General features: G+C 41.6%; 1 protein-coding gene across 1 annotated transcript; it reads right to left on the reverse strand.

Annotated features, from left to right (window-relative positions):
• Positions 1-6,839: 6,839 nt before the first annotated feature.
• LOC149500753 (uncharacterized) lies at positions 6,840-8,632 on the reverse strand. The gene has a single exon (XM_089735953.1). The coding sequence runs from the start codon at positions 8,470-8,472 to the stop codon at positions 7,411-7,413; it is 1,062 nt and encodes a 353-aa protein (XP_089592079.1). The 5' UTR covers positions 8,473-8,632; the 3' UTR covers positions 6,840-7,410.
• Between the last annotated feature and the right edge of the window lie 7,299 nt (positions 8,633-15,931).

Genomic DNA, 15,931 nt, shown 5'->3' on the forward strand with positions numbered 1-15,931 from the left:
AGGAGAAAATCGCCGGATCCCCACCCGCACGGCAGGTGGGGTATGTGGGAGTCGAACCTCACTAAAAACTCCTGCCGCTCACAGCCGGCGCCCTACCCCGGACCGGGTGGGAACCCAGTTGGAGTTATTGAGACGGCGGGACAGGGTTTACGCAGAGCACATTACATCCATCCCGCCGTCCCCCAGACGCCGGACCGGCGGCCGCCAGCAACACGACCGCCGGTTTCCTCGGTCGACGGGCCAAGAGCCCGATTGATAGCGCCGCGCTACACCTTCCCCCGGAGCGGTCGGGAGAACGCGACCTACCACGCCGCCCCACGCCTAGGTTCCTCCCCGCACAAAGCGGGTGGAGCCCGAAGCCCTTAGGGGGCCGGGTTACGGACGGAACCCCGGTCCCGACCCCCTGCTCGGCGGCGTCGGGTTTCTGCGTAGTGAGGAGAGCTTTGCCTCACTCGCCCCGCCGCCTTCTTCTGCGAGATGGTGCACTCGCAGAAGTCGAGCATAGCCTTCCAAGACTCGTCGCCGCCAAGCATCAACGCCACGAAGCCAGGCAGCAACAAGTCTGGTCCTATCTGGTCCTGCACCTCCCAAGCGGGGCAGACAGCGAGCTGTTGTGAGCCACAGGATATTTAACTTTTTAAAAAAAATACTTTATATGATTTTGGACGACCGTCTTGGATGAGGAGATGAAGGAGACTGACTCACTGACGTGAGCCCGATATAGGTGTATTATGAAGAGTGTTGAGGTAGCGGGACAGAGTGCATAGTTAGCAAGAAGGAGTGCAACGGGAAGGATATAACACCTCCCGGGGGTAGACTAAACATCGGGGTTACTTCCGCGATGTTTGGGAAAGAAAGTTATACATTTGTTCTGATAGTGGGAGCCGGAGTGTTTTCCGGTTGAGGGTTGTGCGTCCGGATTTTCAGTGGAGTAACGGGTTCAGTGGTTTCAGTTTGGTTCGTGGTAGGAGGGTTTGAGGTTGGACGGTGGAATGTGGGAAAACGATGGATAAGACGGTTGTGCGATTTAATTATAGAAACACACTTAATAATACAGAATAGAAAAACAATAATAGAAATTAAACTAATTACGATAGAGTAAGGAGTCTCGTATTTTATGATAGGATGGTCTGCCAGGATTTCGTCAGCTTTGACTGACATTGAATTTAATTTGGACCGAGTTTCAGCGGTAAAGAAGTCTAAATCAACGTTTTGCAGTTTTAACGGAGGCTCGTTACTCATTACATTTGTAAACTTATCTAAATTACAGCAAGAGTCATTAATTATATTAAAATCTGAGTGGCTTACAGAAACATTTATCTTTACTGGGGTAGACTTAGGTATTAGTTTTGTGCCTTTACAGAAGGCTATACAATTTTCTGGGATTCTCAGGATACCCGTACCAATTATGTTCAGGTCTATTATTTTCTGATCACGACACTCGACGTAGAGTTTATTGGTTTTGGATTGTACAAAAATCCAAGCGTTATTTTTAAGTGATTTCCATAGGTCTAATTGTCCATGGATAAAGTCTGTTTTACACTGCACTGGTAAAGTGTTTACTATATTTGACAATAGTTCACTTTCGCAACTTGGGTTTGCACTAGTCGGGAACACTGTTGTAATATCACAAATGTATTCATGCGAGTTGATTACGATGCATTCCTTCGGTGAGTCTAAATTACAGTATTCTGTTTTGTCCATGGTCATTGCTATATATTTGTTTGAAGGTATAATATAACTGAACGAGTTAGGTTTAATACTGTTGTGTGGAGTAGGTAGTGCTATAACGTGATACAAATTGTATTCCGTAGGGGATACGAGGGGTAATCTTAATATAAAATTAACTTTATTACTAGAACTATAACATATTAAACTAGATGAATTCATTAAACTATACATATTGCTTAAAGTTAAATGTGTAGGTAGCCTAAGGTTGGCAGGTATATGTCTAAAGTTATTGACAATTTCTTGGTATAGTTGTTCGGGCGACAATACGGCTGGATGTAGGATGTTTTGACTGCAAAACATTATCGCGTTGGTTAAGTCTTCTAATCGGAATGATAAAGCTAATAGGGATGCCTCTAAACTATTTCCTATCGAATTGATATCTGATTTTATTGAAAGTTCGTGTGAGATAGCTGAGATGTTTTTTAGTTTTGCGGAGAAATTGTCAATAGCTTGGTTAAGGTTAGCTTCATTAATTTTTATTTTGTAAATTGTTTCATTGAATTTTGACAGAGTGGTCGAAGTGATTAAAATATTTTCTTTCATTGATGTAGCTAGCCTTTTTTCATTATTTTGCATATTTTGTATAGCCTCATTATATCTAATACCATCATTTTCGTCCAGAGTGCCGAAAATAGTTTTGGAGAGAGAGCCAATGCCACTTATCCACGCCCCTCGTTTAAATCGCTTTTCTGTTAAGTGAGCTGTGGCTGAATACTCTGAGACGATGTCGTTGTATCTTACTGTTAGTGGTTCTAGTAAATTGTAACATTCTAGATTACTTTGCATTTTAATTTGCATTTGATTACATATAAATCTAAGGGTGCCCATGACTGAATTTAAATTCTGGATATGCGGCTTAATATAAGAGATATCTATAAATGTAACTATATCTAAGTGGCTTGTACGAATTCTGAGTTCGCCGATTGGATCAAAATATATACCGGAACTCTTGTTAATTTGTTCAACAAATTCCGCGTTAGCCGTAGCCGATATGCTGCAAGAGAGAGACTTGTGTAAATTCTTTTGTCGTAAATTAATAATATATAGGATATGTAAAGATGTAAATATGGATTTTGTAAATATGTTTTGTATAATAAAAAGATTTTGTATAATAATAATACCTATAACTAGTTTCCTTAACTAATAAAATAATGATTATAATAATGGTAGAAATAACTTGTTAGGAGGTTATATTCTCTCGCACGTCAGCGAGTTTAATTTCATCGAAATGATGTTTCACGTGGCGCCTATTGATGAGTAGTGTTACCGTATGGTTTCCATGTACTTTAATTACTTTATAAGGCCCTTTCCACATGGGCGATAGTGCTTTGCGTAAGCGGAGATGATTTTTTAGGAAAACTTGGTCGCCGACTTTGTAAGTCACAGGGCGAGTACGTGTGTCATAGTAATTTTTTGAATTGATTTTGGATTTGTGAATATACTCAATTGCTATATCTCGTGCGTGTTTCAAGCGGTGTTGGAGTAGTTTGACATAGTCTGGGTAAGTGGTATCGGAATTATCGTCATATACAGAGTCTGGTATACGAGGTTTGTGTCCGAATAGTAATTCGAATGGTGAGTAGTGTGTTGTAGAATGGACTGCTGTGTTATATGCTAGCATTGACGTGTATACGTATTTCGGCCAATTGTTTTGGTTTTCGTTCACGTAAGATTTTAGATACTCTTTGAGAGTGGAGTGTGACCTTTCTAAGGCACCTTGGGTCTGCGGATGGTATGGCGATGACCATAACTGCTTGATTTTTAAAAATTCACATGTCTTTTTAAAGAGCTCGGCTGTGAAGTTCGTCCCTTGATCGGTCAGGATATGTTTAGGGATGCCGAACAACGAGATGAAGTGTAGGAGACATTCACTCGTTTCTTCCGCAGTGTTACTGCGAAGAGGATATGCTAGAGAGAATTTAGTTAGGTCGTCCTGCATGGTTAGTATGTATTTAAGTTTAGCAGTGCCGGATTCGGGTAAGGGACCTACTATATCGAGAGCTAGTCGCTCGAACGGAGATGTGGATGTGGAAGTTATTACCATGGGAGCTCGATTTATTTGTCGTAGTGCTTTGTTGGTTTGACAAGATGGGCATTGCTTAATATAGTTCTCAATGTCACTACGCATGTTTTTCCAGGAGAATCTTTCTTTGATGCGGCTAAACATTCTTGCGGATCCTAAATGTCCAGCAATAGGGATATCATGGTTTTCTTTGAGTATTTTGGGTATTTCGCTAAGAGATGGGTATATTATGTTATTGTGGTATATGTGTATTTTGATATTAGTACCATCGAAGAGATAAGCTAGCATATTATAAATTTTGATAAAGGAATGTCTATCGAATGGATTCCTAAAGTCGGATATGCTAATTTCGTAGATTGTAGAATCATCATTATTTCGTCGCGGGCATACTTTAAACTTTTGAATATGTCAGGATAAGAATTATCATCGAAGTGATGTACTTTAGTGAACAGGAAGAGGTAGGTTTTATTTTCAATAGTAAGAGGGGAAACAGTATGTAGGGATCTTTCTTTCTTTAGGAATTCGTCGCGTTGTGGGTTAGGACAGTTGTTAATGATGTCTTGGATATAGGGTAAGGATTCGTCCATATCTATAGACGTAGGTATTATTATTAATTTTTGAGAACATTTTAGTAAGTCTTCGTTGTGTTCTAGGATAATTGTATCATGCGTCTTAGTAGGGGATTTTAGGAATTTATTGTAATTGTCGTCGGGTAATGGTGATGTATCGGGGACGACAGGACAATTAGCATTGTCGGAAATGGGAGAAAACGGAGTTTTAGGATTTGGTTTTGATACGAGTGGGACAGGATCGACGCGATCGGGTGACTTTTCAGGGATCGGAGGTACTGGATTTATGGGTGCTGGAGTGGATTCTTGTATAGGATCTTGATGATTTGGAGATTCTGGGAAGGTTAGAGGTTCTGATTCATTCATGGGATCTAGGAAACTAAAGTCGAAGTCTACATCATTCAATGGGCTAAAGTCAGTTCTAATAAGTTCGTCAAGTGTTGCTTGAGGAATTTCGAGCGGTGATGAGTTAGGTGAGGATATAGTAGTAGGGTTTTGATTGGATTCGGCGTTATGACTTTGATTACTTTCAGCAATGGGATCTTCGTTAGATTCTACAATAGGATTTGGATTTAGATCGTCTTTATTCGTAGGATATACGGGATTTACAGGATACCTTGAGAGTGCATCTGCTGCGGAGTTTAATTTGCCTTTACGATATACGATTTCGTATTCGTACTCTTCTAATTTTAGCCTCCAGCGTTGGAGTTTACTGCCGGGGTCTTTGTGGTTAAACAGCCATTTTAATGGTCTGTGATCGGTTACGATTTGGAATTTATTTCCGTAGAGATAAGGACGGAAGGTTTTACATCCATAGAGTATGGCTAATAATTCTTTCTCTGTTGTACTATAGTTGTATTCGCTTTTGTTTAAGGTGCGAGACGCAAAAGCTACTGGTCGGTCTTTGCCGATTTGTCCCTGAGAGAGGACAGCACCCACAGCATAATTCGAAGCATCACAAGTGAGGATGAATGGTTTTGTGAAGTCAGGGTAGATTAGTAGTGGAGCGGATGTTAATTTTCTTTTTAAGATTTCGAAGGCAAGCTGATGTTGGTTTTCCCAAATGAACGCAGTGTCTTTCTTCAAGAGGTTAGTAAGAGGTTTAGCAGTTTGGGAAAATTCTGGGATAAATCGTCTGTAGTACGAAACTAGACCGAGAAAGGATTTTATGTCTTTTGGTGATTTAGGAACTGGATATTCTGTAACGGCTTTTATTTTGTCTGGGTTCGGCTTTACTCCTTGTTCGGTTATAACATGGCCTAGGTAACACACTTCACGTCTAAGGAATTCGCACTTATCTGGCTGCAACTTTAGGTTGAATTGACGGATTCTTTGGAAAATAGAAGTTAGATTGAGGATATGGGATTTGATGTCATAGGAATAGCAGACAATGTCATCTAAGTATACAAAGCATCTTGTACCTTGGAGTCCCGATAAGGCGGAGTTCATGAGCCTCTGGAATGTGCTCGGCGCGTTCTTTAATCCAAATGGCATTCTTAAGAATTGGAAATGTCCTTCGGGCACATTGAAGGCTGTTTTGACGTTGTCGGCTTCGTTTAACTTGATTTGATGAAATCCTGAGGCTAAGTCCAAAGTGGAAAAGTATTTACTATTTCCAAGTTGATCGAGAATTTCTGTTATTTGTGGAATAGGATATGTGTCGCCTATGGTTACGTCATTGAGCCTGCGATAGTCGATAACCACTCGCCATTTTTGGATGTTGGATGCATCAAGTTTCTTTGGGACGACCCAAATAGGCGATGACCAGGGGGAATCGGAAGGCTCTATTATGTTTTGTTCCAGCATTTTATCGATTTGATTTTTGACTTCTGCTTTATGCACTTCTGGAAATCTATAAGTTTTGGTGTGTATTGGTATGTCGGATGTTGTTTTGATTTCATGTTTAAGGGCATTAGTGCAGGAAAGATGTTCACCAGGAAGATGGAAAATATCGGAGAAATCAGAACATAATTGTAAAAGAGCTTGAGCTTCTTCAGCATTAAGATGAGAGATACGTAATTGTTTAAATACTTCCTCAGTACGTTTAAGGCTGTTGGTTGAGATGTTCGTATGAATTACAGGATGATTTTGGAATTCTAAAGGATCTATAGGTTGTAATTTTAAACTTAGATTCGAGTTCACGACAATAGGTTCTTCGGAAGTGTTTACGACGGATAAATTGACTCTGTTATTTTGTTTAACTCGTACTATACAATTTGCAATTATCAAGCTGTCTGAGAGTTTTTGGTCTAGAATCATTCCTTCTTTTAAATTAGGATTGGTAATGGAGCATTCAATTACAGTTTCGGTTCTTGCTGGAATTATATACGCTGGATCATTAAAATGTAATTTGAGAGATAGCTTCCCAATATGGAGTAAGTCGTTGGTATAATTTATATTACAGCTATACGCATTAAGTAAATCGGACCCTATAATGCCGTCGTAAGGTAGATGTATTTTATCGACGACGTGGAACTTATGTGTTATTTTTTTTTTGCTTATCGACGTATATTTTTAATTGGAAGTGACCCTTTGTGTTAATGGGTTCATCTTCAGAATCTATTCCTTTTAATTTAATCATTTCTGATTCTAATTTAGGATGCTTTTCGATGCACGAGTATTTAATTAGGCTGACAGACGATCCTGAGTCGACTAATAAAGAAAGTGGAATGTTCGATACAGAGGATTCGACTAGGACATGAGGTAGAAGGGTTTTGGCTGGGTTACTCGTTATTTCAAATACATTGGGCTTAGGAGGGTTAGGATTAGTATTCTTAGATAAATTGGATTTTGTATTTGTGTTTTTATTAGTGCTTAAGGATTCAGTGGATTTAGGCGACTTCGTTTCTCTGAATGGTCGCTCGGATACAGTGGATACAGTATTTTTTGGCAATCCTACTTCTTTGAGTGGTTGCATGGATACAGTGGATTTGGATGGACAATCATGTAGCGATGTCCTTTCGATGTTTAGATTCTTTTTTAAAATTGAGGCGTAACTTCCATGTAGCGGTGTTGCCTTGGATATAGGATTAGATCTGATGCCGGTTTTTATTCTACTTTGTCCCGTACGACATCGGGGCGAGACGATTACTCGTTTTTTGGATGATCGTTGTCGACCGTATCATAGCCTTCAGCTTGATCGGCTTGTTCTACGTAATTTACCCTTTGGGCGACACCGGTTTGGTTTTGGTTAAATTTAAACTTGTTGTTGTTGAACTCGCGTTTGCGGCATTGTTCCAAGGTGTGCCCTGGTGTTTTGCAATATCTACAAAGTATGGTATTAGAATCATAGCTATTCGCGGGTCTAGTTGGATAATTGTTTGGTCTAGGATAATAGTTGTTAGTAGGGAATTGGCGGTTCACATCTCTACGAAAGGGTTGGGCAAAAGCTGGTCTTGCGATGTTTGGTCTGGAAGTTGGCCGACTCTCTTGACGATTACCGGAGGGGTTTTGTTTAAATAGGAATTGTTGGATTTTTTCCTCCGATATAGCTATGTTCACCGCTTCATTCAGGGTTTTAGGAGATTTACAACGAATGATGTTAGAGATGCGAGGAATAAGTCCCATTTGGAACTGATGGAGGGCTAATTCTTCCATGGCGGCTGTCCGCCCTACCATTTCCTTACTTTTGTGACCATGAGAGATAGATATCTCGGTTAATAGCTGGGACAAACACGTCTCTATCCTAAGAGCATATTGGCTAACGTTTTCGTTTGTTTGTTGTTTACATTCTTGTAGATCTGTCAATAGGTGAGCATAATGCTTCCTCTCGCTGAACTGGACCTTAAGAAAGTCTTTGAGTTGATGCCAATTAGCGAACTCTTTAATGGAACAAGCGGTTTCCGCTTTGTCCTGTAATTGGCAAAGTATGTACTTAAACAGTATATCTTTTTGTACGTCAGACGCTAGCTCGTAAGCGTTGTTACAGTTCACAAGAAATGAGTTTAGCGTTTCTCTACAGCCATTGTATGGTTTTATAAATTTCAGCAAAGTTGAGAGATCGATTTCGGGCTTTTGAATCATCACAGCTCTCTTTTTCGCGACAGACCGCGTTTGTGGGGGAAGAAGATGGCCTTGGCCCTCCTCCTCGGTGTCTGTTACCGCGAAATCGGTTTTTTCGTATTTTGGACTCTGAGACCTTTCCGCCATTTTCTTATACGATACAATTACAAATTCTTATAAAATTAACTGGTGAACACGGTTATTAAACGAAAATAGAATACAAAAGTTTGAACTGGTGTCTAATATAGCAATGACCAAAACAATTTAATAAATTGATAAAGAGCTCACAGGAATGCAGACAGCACGATAAGGGTGTTCATTCTCGGAACTCGGCGATGAGGCGATCCGTGAGTTGCGTTTCTGTGTTTCGTCGGATACCGGTCGCGGCACGCAGGAGCAGTTATCCGTGACAGTGGGTATGATACTGTGATGCCGGCTACAGCATTCAAGTAGAATGCGCAGCAGTGGGCTTTCAGCGGTCGACGAGCACAACACAAATGCACAAATTATTAGTAAAAACGGTGGAATTCACGATCACAAGTATTAATTCTATGATTAACTGAATTTTAGAGTTCACTGGATATTGAGACGTACCAGGGACTTTTCGAAATCCCTTTACGCTGCCACCAAAATGTTGTGAGCCACAGGATATTTAACTTTTTAAAAAAAATACTTTATATGATTTTGGACGACCGTCTTGGATGAGGAGATGAAGGAGACTGACTCACTGACGTGAGCCCGATATAGGTGTATTATGAAGAGTGTTGAGGTAGCGGGACAGAGTGCATAGTTAGCAAGAAGGAGTGCAACGGGAAGGATATAACAGAGCGTATGCTCCGCCGTGTCCAGGTCGTGTCCACAATGGTGGCACCTCGTCGTCGGCTCAGCTCCTATCCGGTGCAGGTACTTTCCGAAACATCCGTGCCCAGTCAGCACCTGCACCAGACGGAAGGTGAGGCGTCCTCGGCCATGATTCACCCAGTCATAAAAGACTGGGTAAACCACCTCGACGGTCCGTAGACCCCTCGTGGGGTTGGCCAACCACCTCGACCACGATTCGAGCACGGACCGCCGAGAATAAGCCTTCCGCGCCCGCAGCTCACTTTTGGAGGGACGTGCCACGCCCAGAGCACGAAGCTCACTGCGCCACCGATAGTCGGCAGCGAGCGACTCCGCCTCCAGCTCCTATGGCAGCGTCCCCGCCAACACACACGCCGCCTCAAATGAGACGGTGCGATATCCACGGATGACCCTGATAGCAACGGTGCGCTGCGGCCGGCGCAGGAACCGAGCCATAGTAGCCCGATTGCGCGGCTCAGCCCATACAGGCGCACCGTACAGGGCCATCGATCGCACCACCCCAGCGTAGAGGCGGCGTACAACCTGATCCGGCACCCCGATATTCGGGAGCAGTCAGTTCAAAGAACCGGCTGTCCTCATTAATCGGGGGACCAGCCCCGCAAAGTGAGCACGAAAAGCCCACCGGCCGTCCAACACGAGGCCGAGGTACCTTAACTGCACCCCGACCCCTATCCGGACGCCCCCAACCACGATGTGGGCGTCGACAGGTGGCGCTCTCCGCGGCCCGTGAAACCACAAGGCCTCGGATTTACTGAGCGCCACGTCGAGGCCCAGTCTCTTTATCCTCCCGACGACGAGGGCCACTCCCGCTGTGGCGAGACGGGCAGACTCTCTATAATCATCCCCCCGGGCCACGACCAAAGTGTCGTCCGCGTAACAAATAACACGGAGGCCCGGGAGGAGGGCACCCCTCAGCACCCAGTCGTACCCGATGTTCCACAAGAGGGGTCCGAGAACCGACCCCTGTGGAACACCACGCACGACCCGAAAACGATGAAGGGTCCCATCGTACCCGGTACATTCGACCGACCTGGCCTCCAAATAGGAGCCAACTAGCCGGCGGAGGTAGAGGGGCACTTCATGCCTCTCCAGTGCCCCCCCTATCACGGACCACGGCAGGGTGTTAAATGCGTTGGCGATGTCAAGAGACACCGCCAGCGCCACCCCACCCCGTGAGACAGCCTCGTCCGAGAGGGCCCGCACGCGAAGTATTGCATCCACGACCGAACGGCCCTCCCGGAAGCCGAACTGCTCCGCCGACAGGTCAGGTCCAACCCCGACCAGGTGCTGAACGATGCGGGCAGCCAGAATACGCTCCAGCAATTTTCCCGCCTCGTCCAGCAGTACGATAGGACGATACCCGGCGGCTGTATCCACTGGGCGCCCCTCCTTTCTCAACAACACAAGTCTGCCCGTCCGCCAGAGCAACGGAAACCGTCCCGACTCCAGGCAACCATTGAATAGCTCCAGGAGCCGGTCCCCCAGGGCATCGAGGGCCAAGGCCAGCACCCGGCCATTGACTCCGTCCGGGCCGGGGGCCGTGTCCGTTACAGTCATCCTGACAACAGCCACACGGAGCTCTGCCCCAGTGATACGGGGCACCTCAGCAGGGGCTTCGCCGTCGATGGCGTCCGACGGCTCACCCATAGCGGGGGGAACAAAACCCTCCCGCTCCTGCGGGAACAACGCCGAAACGATGTCCCGCAGCTGTTGAGGCTGAAGTCGCTCAGTCAAAGGGGGGGCCCGTACACGGGCGCGGCAAACTGCGCCCGTGTACGGGCTCCCCCATGGATCCGCTTCGAGCGCCTCCAAGAGTCTCTCCATGTTCTGCTCCTTGGCCCGCCTGATGGCCAGCCGTCGAACTATTGCTTAAGTTAGTTAGTCGCAAATTGTAATCTATTTATAGGCTCAAGCTGAAACTCACCGGGAGTTGATTTGCCTATCTATCTAAAAATAAACCATCACTACATAGTATAAAACAAAGTCGCTTTCTCTGTCCCTATGTATGCATAAATCTTTAAAACTACGCAACGGATTTTGATGCGATTTTTTTAAATAGATAGTGATTGAAGAGGCAGGTTTATATGTATAATAACATCCATTAAATAGTGGAGAAATCAATAATAAATTACAGTTTCCGAAGCGAAGCGAGGGCGGGTCGCTAGTTGTAAATAAATACGAATATAAATCTCAAAGTTATCGTTGTGATTATGGAAGATGAGACGGCCGGTGTACTTCTATTAAGAAGTGCGACTGCGTGGAAAATCTAATCCCAGAGGCAAATAACAAGTTTTCTAAATAAGAACGTACCAAACACGTATCCAAGAATAGCTTCCACGATCCACGAAACATGTAATAGTATACAAAACCTACAAAGATTGTAGTTAGTCGTAATTCTAAATATCTAATAATAAAAAATATATAAAAAAAAAGACCCGCTGAGTTTCTTGCCAATTCTTCTCAGGACGGAGGCTAGTTTTTGTAAATTGGCGGTAGTTCTTTTGACGTTCAACAAGTATGTACTTTCAATTATGTTAATTTTTTTTTTTAATTCTTTTTTTTTTTTTTTAATAATGTCAATCTGCTGCTACTTTCAGCAATTTCTGCCAGTGTCGTTATTTTATTTCATTTATTTCATTTGATTTGATTTAATTAATAGTAGAGAACATTTGTAACCTTTTTACGGATATGTGATGCTACCGTGGCCTTTTTCGTGAAGCAGTCAAGTATTCCGATTCGAAGGGTTGAGAAAAGTCATTATACCATACAAACCATAACTATGAGGTCTGCGTAACACATCTAGGCAGTAGACACATTAACTCGTCTGCAATAAATAAATGAAATGCGTAAAGCATATTGAAATATAAAGAATTAAAAAAGAACAACCTCCAATAATTAAAACCCAAGTTTTTTTTTAGGAAATTTCGTAAAGTCCTTTGATACAAAAAAAGAAAAGAAAAAAAACATAATGCTCACGCGAATTAATGAGAGCGTCGTCATTAAAGGCGAAAACTTTGGTTTGTTTTGTTGTCCTTGCGTTTTTTGAAGCCCCTTCGACATTCAGACTTTTATTCGGAGGAAGATTGGATTAAATTTTTTTACTATTTAAGTTGTCTAGAAAAGCTCTTAAAGCGACTAGACTTCAGGAGACGATTTAGATTTTTATAAATGCCATTTGTAGATGAAAGAGATCGCGATCAGCATAGTGTTTATTTTTATCTATTTGTACTACACCTTTAAGAGGTAAATAATAGATTGGGGAAAATGTCTTTTCGCGTTATAGTATGTATGAACTTGTAATAAAATCTCTTTGGCTATACTATTTGTATCTGGCTGGTTTTGGTATCATTAAAAGTTTAAATTTTAAAGAAGCGGTAAAGCGGTCTCAACGCTAGGCAGCGGCTTGGTGCAGCGAAAATGGTACCTACATACATTAGTTAAATGTATATAAATGATATTAAAAAATGTTGTGAATTTTCTTAAAAAATGCGAAGAAACATTTTCCCCAATCTTACAAATAAATATTATCATCATTATTATTAACCTTAATTTATTTATAGGTTTAAAATATTAAAACGTTAATTCTAATGAGAATGCTTGAGTACAATTTGCAATATCCTATTTCCGGGACGAAAAGATTAGGAACTGTCAAAAACTATTTAGTTCTAAGTCAGCAATGCTTTATAAACGATCTGTGGGTTAACCACAGTAGATTAATGTTCATCTCCCGATCGAAGGTTAAAACAAAGCCGAATTGATGCCTTTGTGCTCGACTTTGCCGCTCTACACGTAGAGACAAAGGGTAAAGCTCTTTGTTTGAGGTAGAGTTCAGCCGTTGAAATTAAAAACCGGTCTTCGCTGTTATAATAGTGTAAGCGTGTGGTCGCGATTTCATTTTGCGCAAATGTAAGCTTACGATACGTGGGGTCGAAGTTAACAGTGAAATTATTATGAAAAAAAAATGCGAGTAATAATTTTAATTTTATCTTTTTCATTGCACGTTATGCAATGAAGTTAGAAATTATGTCAGGCACGTCATAAATTTAATAAAAAAATGGTTTTAATGGTTTCTACGGTAATTGGTTGATGTGTGATATTAACACGTGGAACGCCATGCGGCCCACCGGTGGGCCTAACGTATTATTACGCGCTGGGGTTCAGGGCAAATAAGTTCCACGAAAGTACAACTAAAAACTGTATTCAACACTTAGAACATTTAAAACACTCAACAAACACTTTATAATTCTCAATTCGCTTCTTCCGCTTCGCTTCAGGTCATCCGTTCGCTGTTTCGCTTCAAGTAGTTCCGATTACTAACTGACTGCATGCCATCTCTGCACACTTATAGTCGAGATGAAATCCCTAGAGTCGTCGAAAATATTACACAAAAGTCTAGTATTGTGTGTTTCCGCTATCTGACAATAGATGGCATGTACTTGTCGAGCGTTCTAGATACTACTAGATCCTTCGACATTCATTCGACTATTCGGCGATAGATGGCGCTACTCTTACCAGCGTAACAGTATTATAAACATTCGGGCCAAGCCAAAATAAGGGAATCAGTAATTTTTATCAACTTGAGATTTTCATTTAAAAAATTAATAAAATGCGATAATTTGCTCGGAAAATAAAAATTAGCAACTTTTACCTAGTCTAGTTTTTAAGATATTTTAAAAAGCAATAATCCTGATAAAAATTACAACTTTCTATTGGATTTGAAAATCAAAGCTTTCGGTTTGGCTAAAGGACCATGCGGCTCACTTCCAAACGCGTTTTGATAGCTGCAATCTGTGGCTTGTAGGAAGCGCTTACTTTGGAACCCTCACTTGGCTCACGGGTGACCCTCACGGCCCGAATGGTTCAGTAAGATAAGGTTCACCGGTGAGCATCGTGGCCTGAATAAAAATACTCGATTTTTCATGTGGCGTTCAACAACAGAAACAGTTAAATTTAGCTATTTTAGGTTAAATAAATAGTGACGTTGCAATGACATACATACTCATAAAAATATCGTATCAAATCCCATATCACATCAAATCGAGTCTCATATAACACACTGGCGGTAAGACCTCTTGCAAGTCCGCGTGGGTAGCTACCACCACCCAGCCTATTTCGGTCGTGAAGCAGTAATGCGTTTCGGTTCGAAGGGTTAGGGCAGCCGTTGTAACTATACTGAGACCTTAGAGCTCATATCTCAAGGTGGGTTGCGCATTTACGTTGTAGATGTCTATGGGCTCCAGTAGCCACTTAAAACCAGCTTGGTTGTGAGCTCGTTCACCCATCTAAGCACTAAAAATATAATAAAAAACACAACTTCCGAACTAAACTAACATGCAATCTTGAACGCAAAAAAGAATTTATGGTTTTTGATTTCCGCAAAAAAAATTCACGTAAAACGAACATCTGTTTCCGTTATTTTGAAATAAGGAAACAGTTATAAATAATGTAATTAAACGATTACATTCCACCGATCCGCACTGAATATCACATTTACGAACTCCGGCATTGAGAGAAAGAGATTGCACGCTTGTAATATATCGTAATAATCGTCTGAATCTTTACGTGTTTAAAAATACTAGAGGTCCCGCAGTAGTCGAAATTCGACTATAATTAATTGGAATTGTAAGTTTGTACACTATTATGATTGTATTTTATACTTCTATAATCACAAATTTCGCCAAGACTACATTATAAAAAATATTAACAAAGACAAATAATATTTAATCTCAATTTGACAACAGACGTCAGGAACAGAAGTTTGACAATAAATAGTATGCATGCGTGTGTGCGTCAAATACATGGCATGTAGTGTGTGTAATGTTTTCTTTATTGATTTAATGTATATTTTATGCATTATTTAAAAAAAAAAATTAGCATTGTGCACTTCTTCTTTATATTTTCTATAAGTGTGGAAAATTTCATACTCCTCCGTCCGCGCAATTTTCGTAAAAAGGGATACAAAGTTTTTGCTTTAATCAGCATGGTTCAATTTATTAATTCGACTTTTTTTTTATGATTGAAAGGTTACTGGTGGCCCGGAGGCCTTTCCAGCTTCTCGACTAGAGTTTCGAGTTGCCGGATTCAAACACCGGATCCTCGCTGCCGCTAGATACGAATGCACCGGACGTCTTATCCTTCAGGCCACGACGACTTCAATATAACGTGGATGTATCAATAGTTTTGGTTGCTTCGATGGGCAGTCCATAGATATCGATAATCTAAATGCCACCACCCACCACGAGACATGAGGTCTACTAAGGTATTGCTTCATGGCAGAAATAGTCAGGGTGGTGGTACTAACTAGTGTGGCCTCTAAAACCGTACCATACATACAACACAGTATAGCATGGATATAACACTCGACAATAATAAATTCGGTTTGATTATTGATATTCTTGATGGTGAGAGAAGAGCATAAAATGCTCCATATTTGATTGGTTCTCTTTGGAATTCCTCCATCAAAGTAGTTTATGAGTTCTATTTACGAGAAAGCAGTCATTAGAATCAACAGAAGTGGCTACACCAAATAGATTTTAACTTCGCAAGACTGTCGCAACCAATTTAGTCGAAACCTGAATAAAGAAAATAATCTGTTAAATATCTAACAGAAAGGCACTGGGTACTTGTAAATCATAATTTTATTTCTATTATTGAATCAAATTCTATTCTATTACATTCGAAGTGCTTTCACGGTGTGCCACGACACGAAGCGTTCGGGTCTCGAAGAGGACACGTCACGCAAATA

The sequence above is a fragment of the Bombyx mandarina genome, chromosome 20 (assembly GCF_030267445.1).
Source record: "Bombyx mandarina strain Sakado chromosome 20, ASM3026744v2".
NCBI lineage: Eukaryota > Metazoa > Arthropoda > Insecta > Lepidoptera > Bombycidae > Bombyx > Bombyx mandarina.

Bases quoted from the DNA above. Each gene is read 5' to 3' on its own strand.
- LOC149500753 (XM_089735953.1), bottom strand. From the start codon at position 8,472: ATGGCGGAAAGGTCTCAGAGTCCAAAATACGAAAAAACCGATTTCGCG.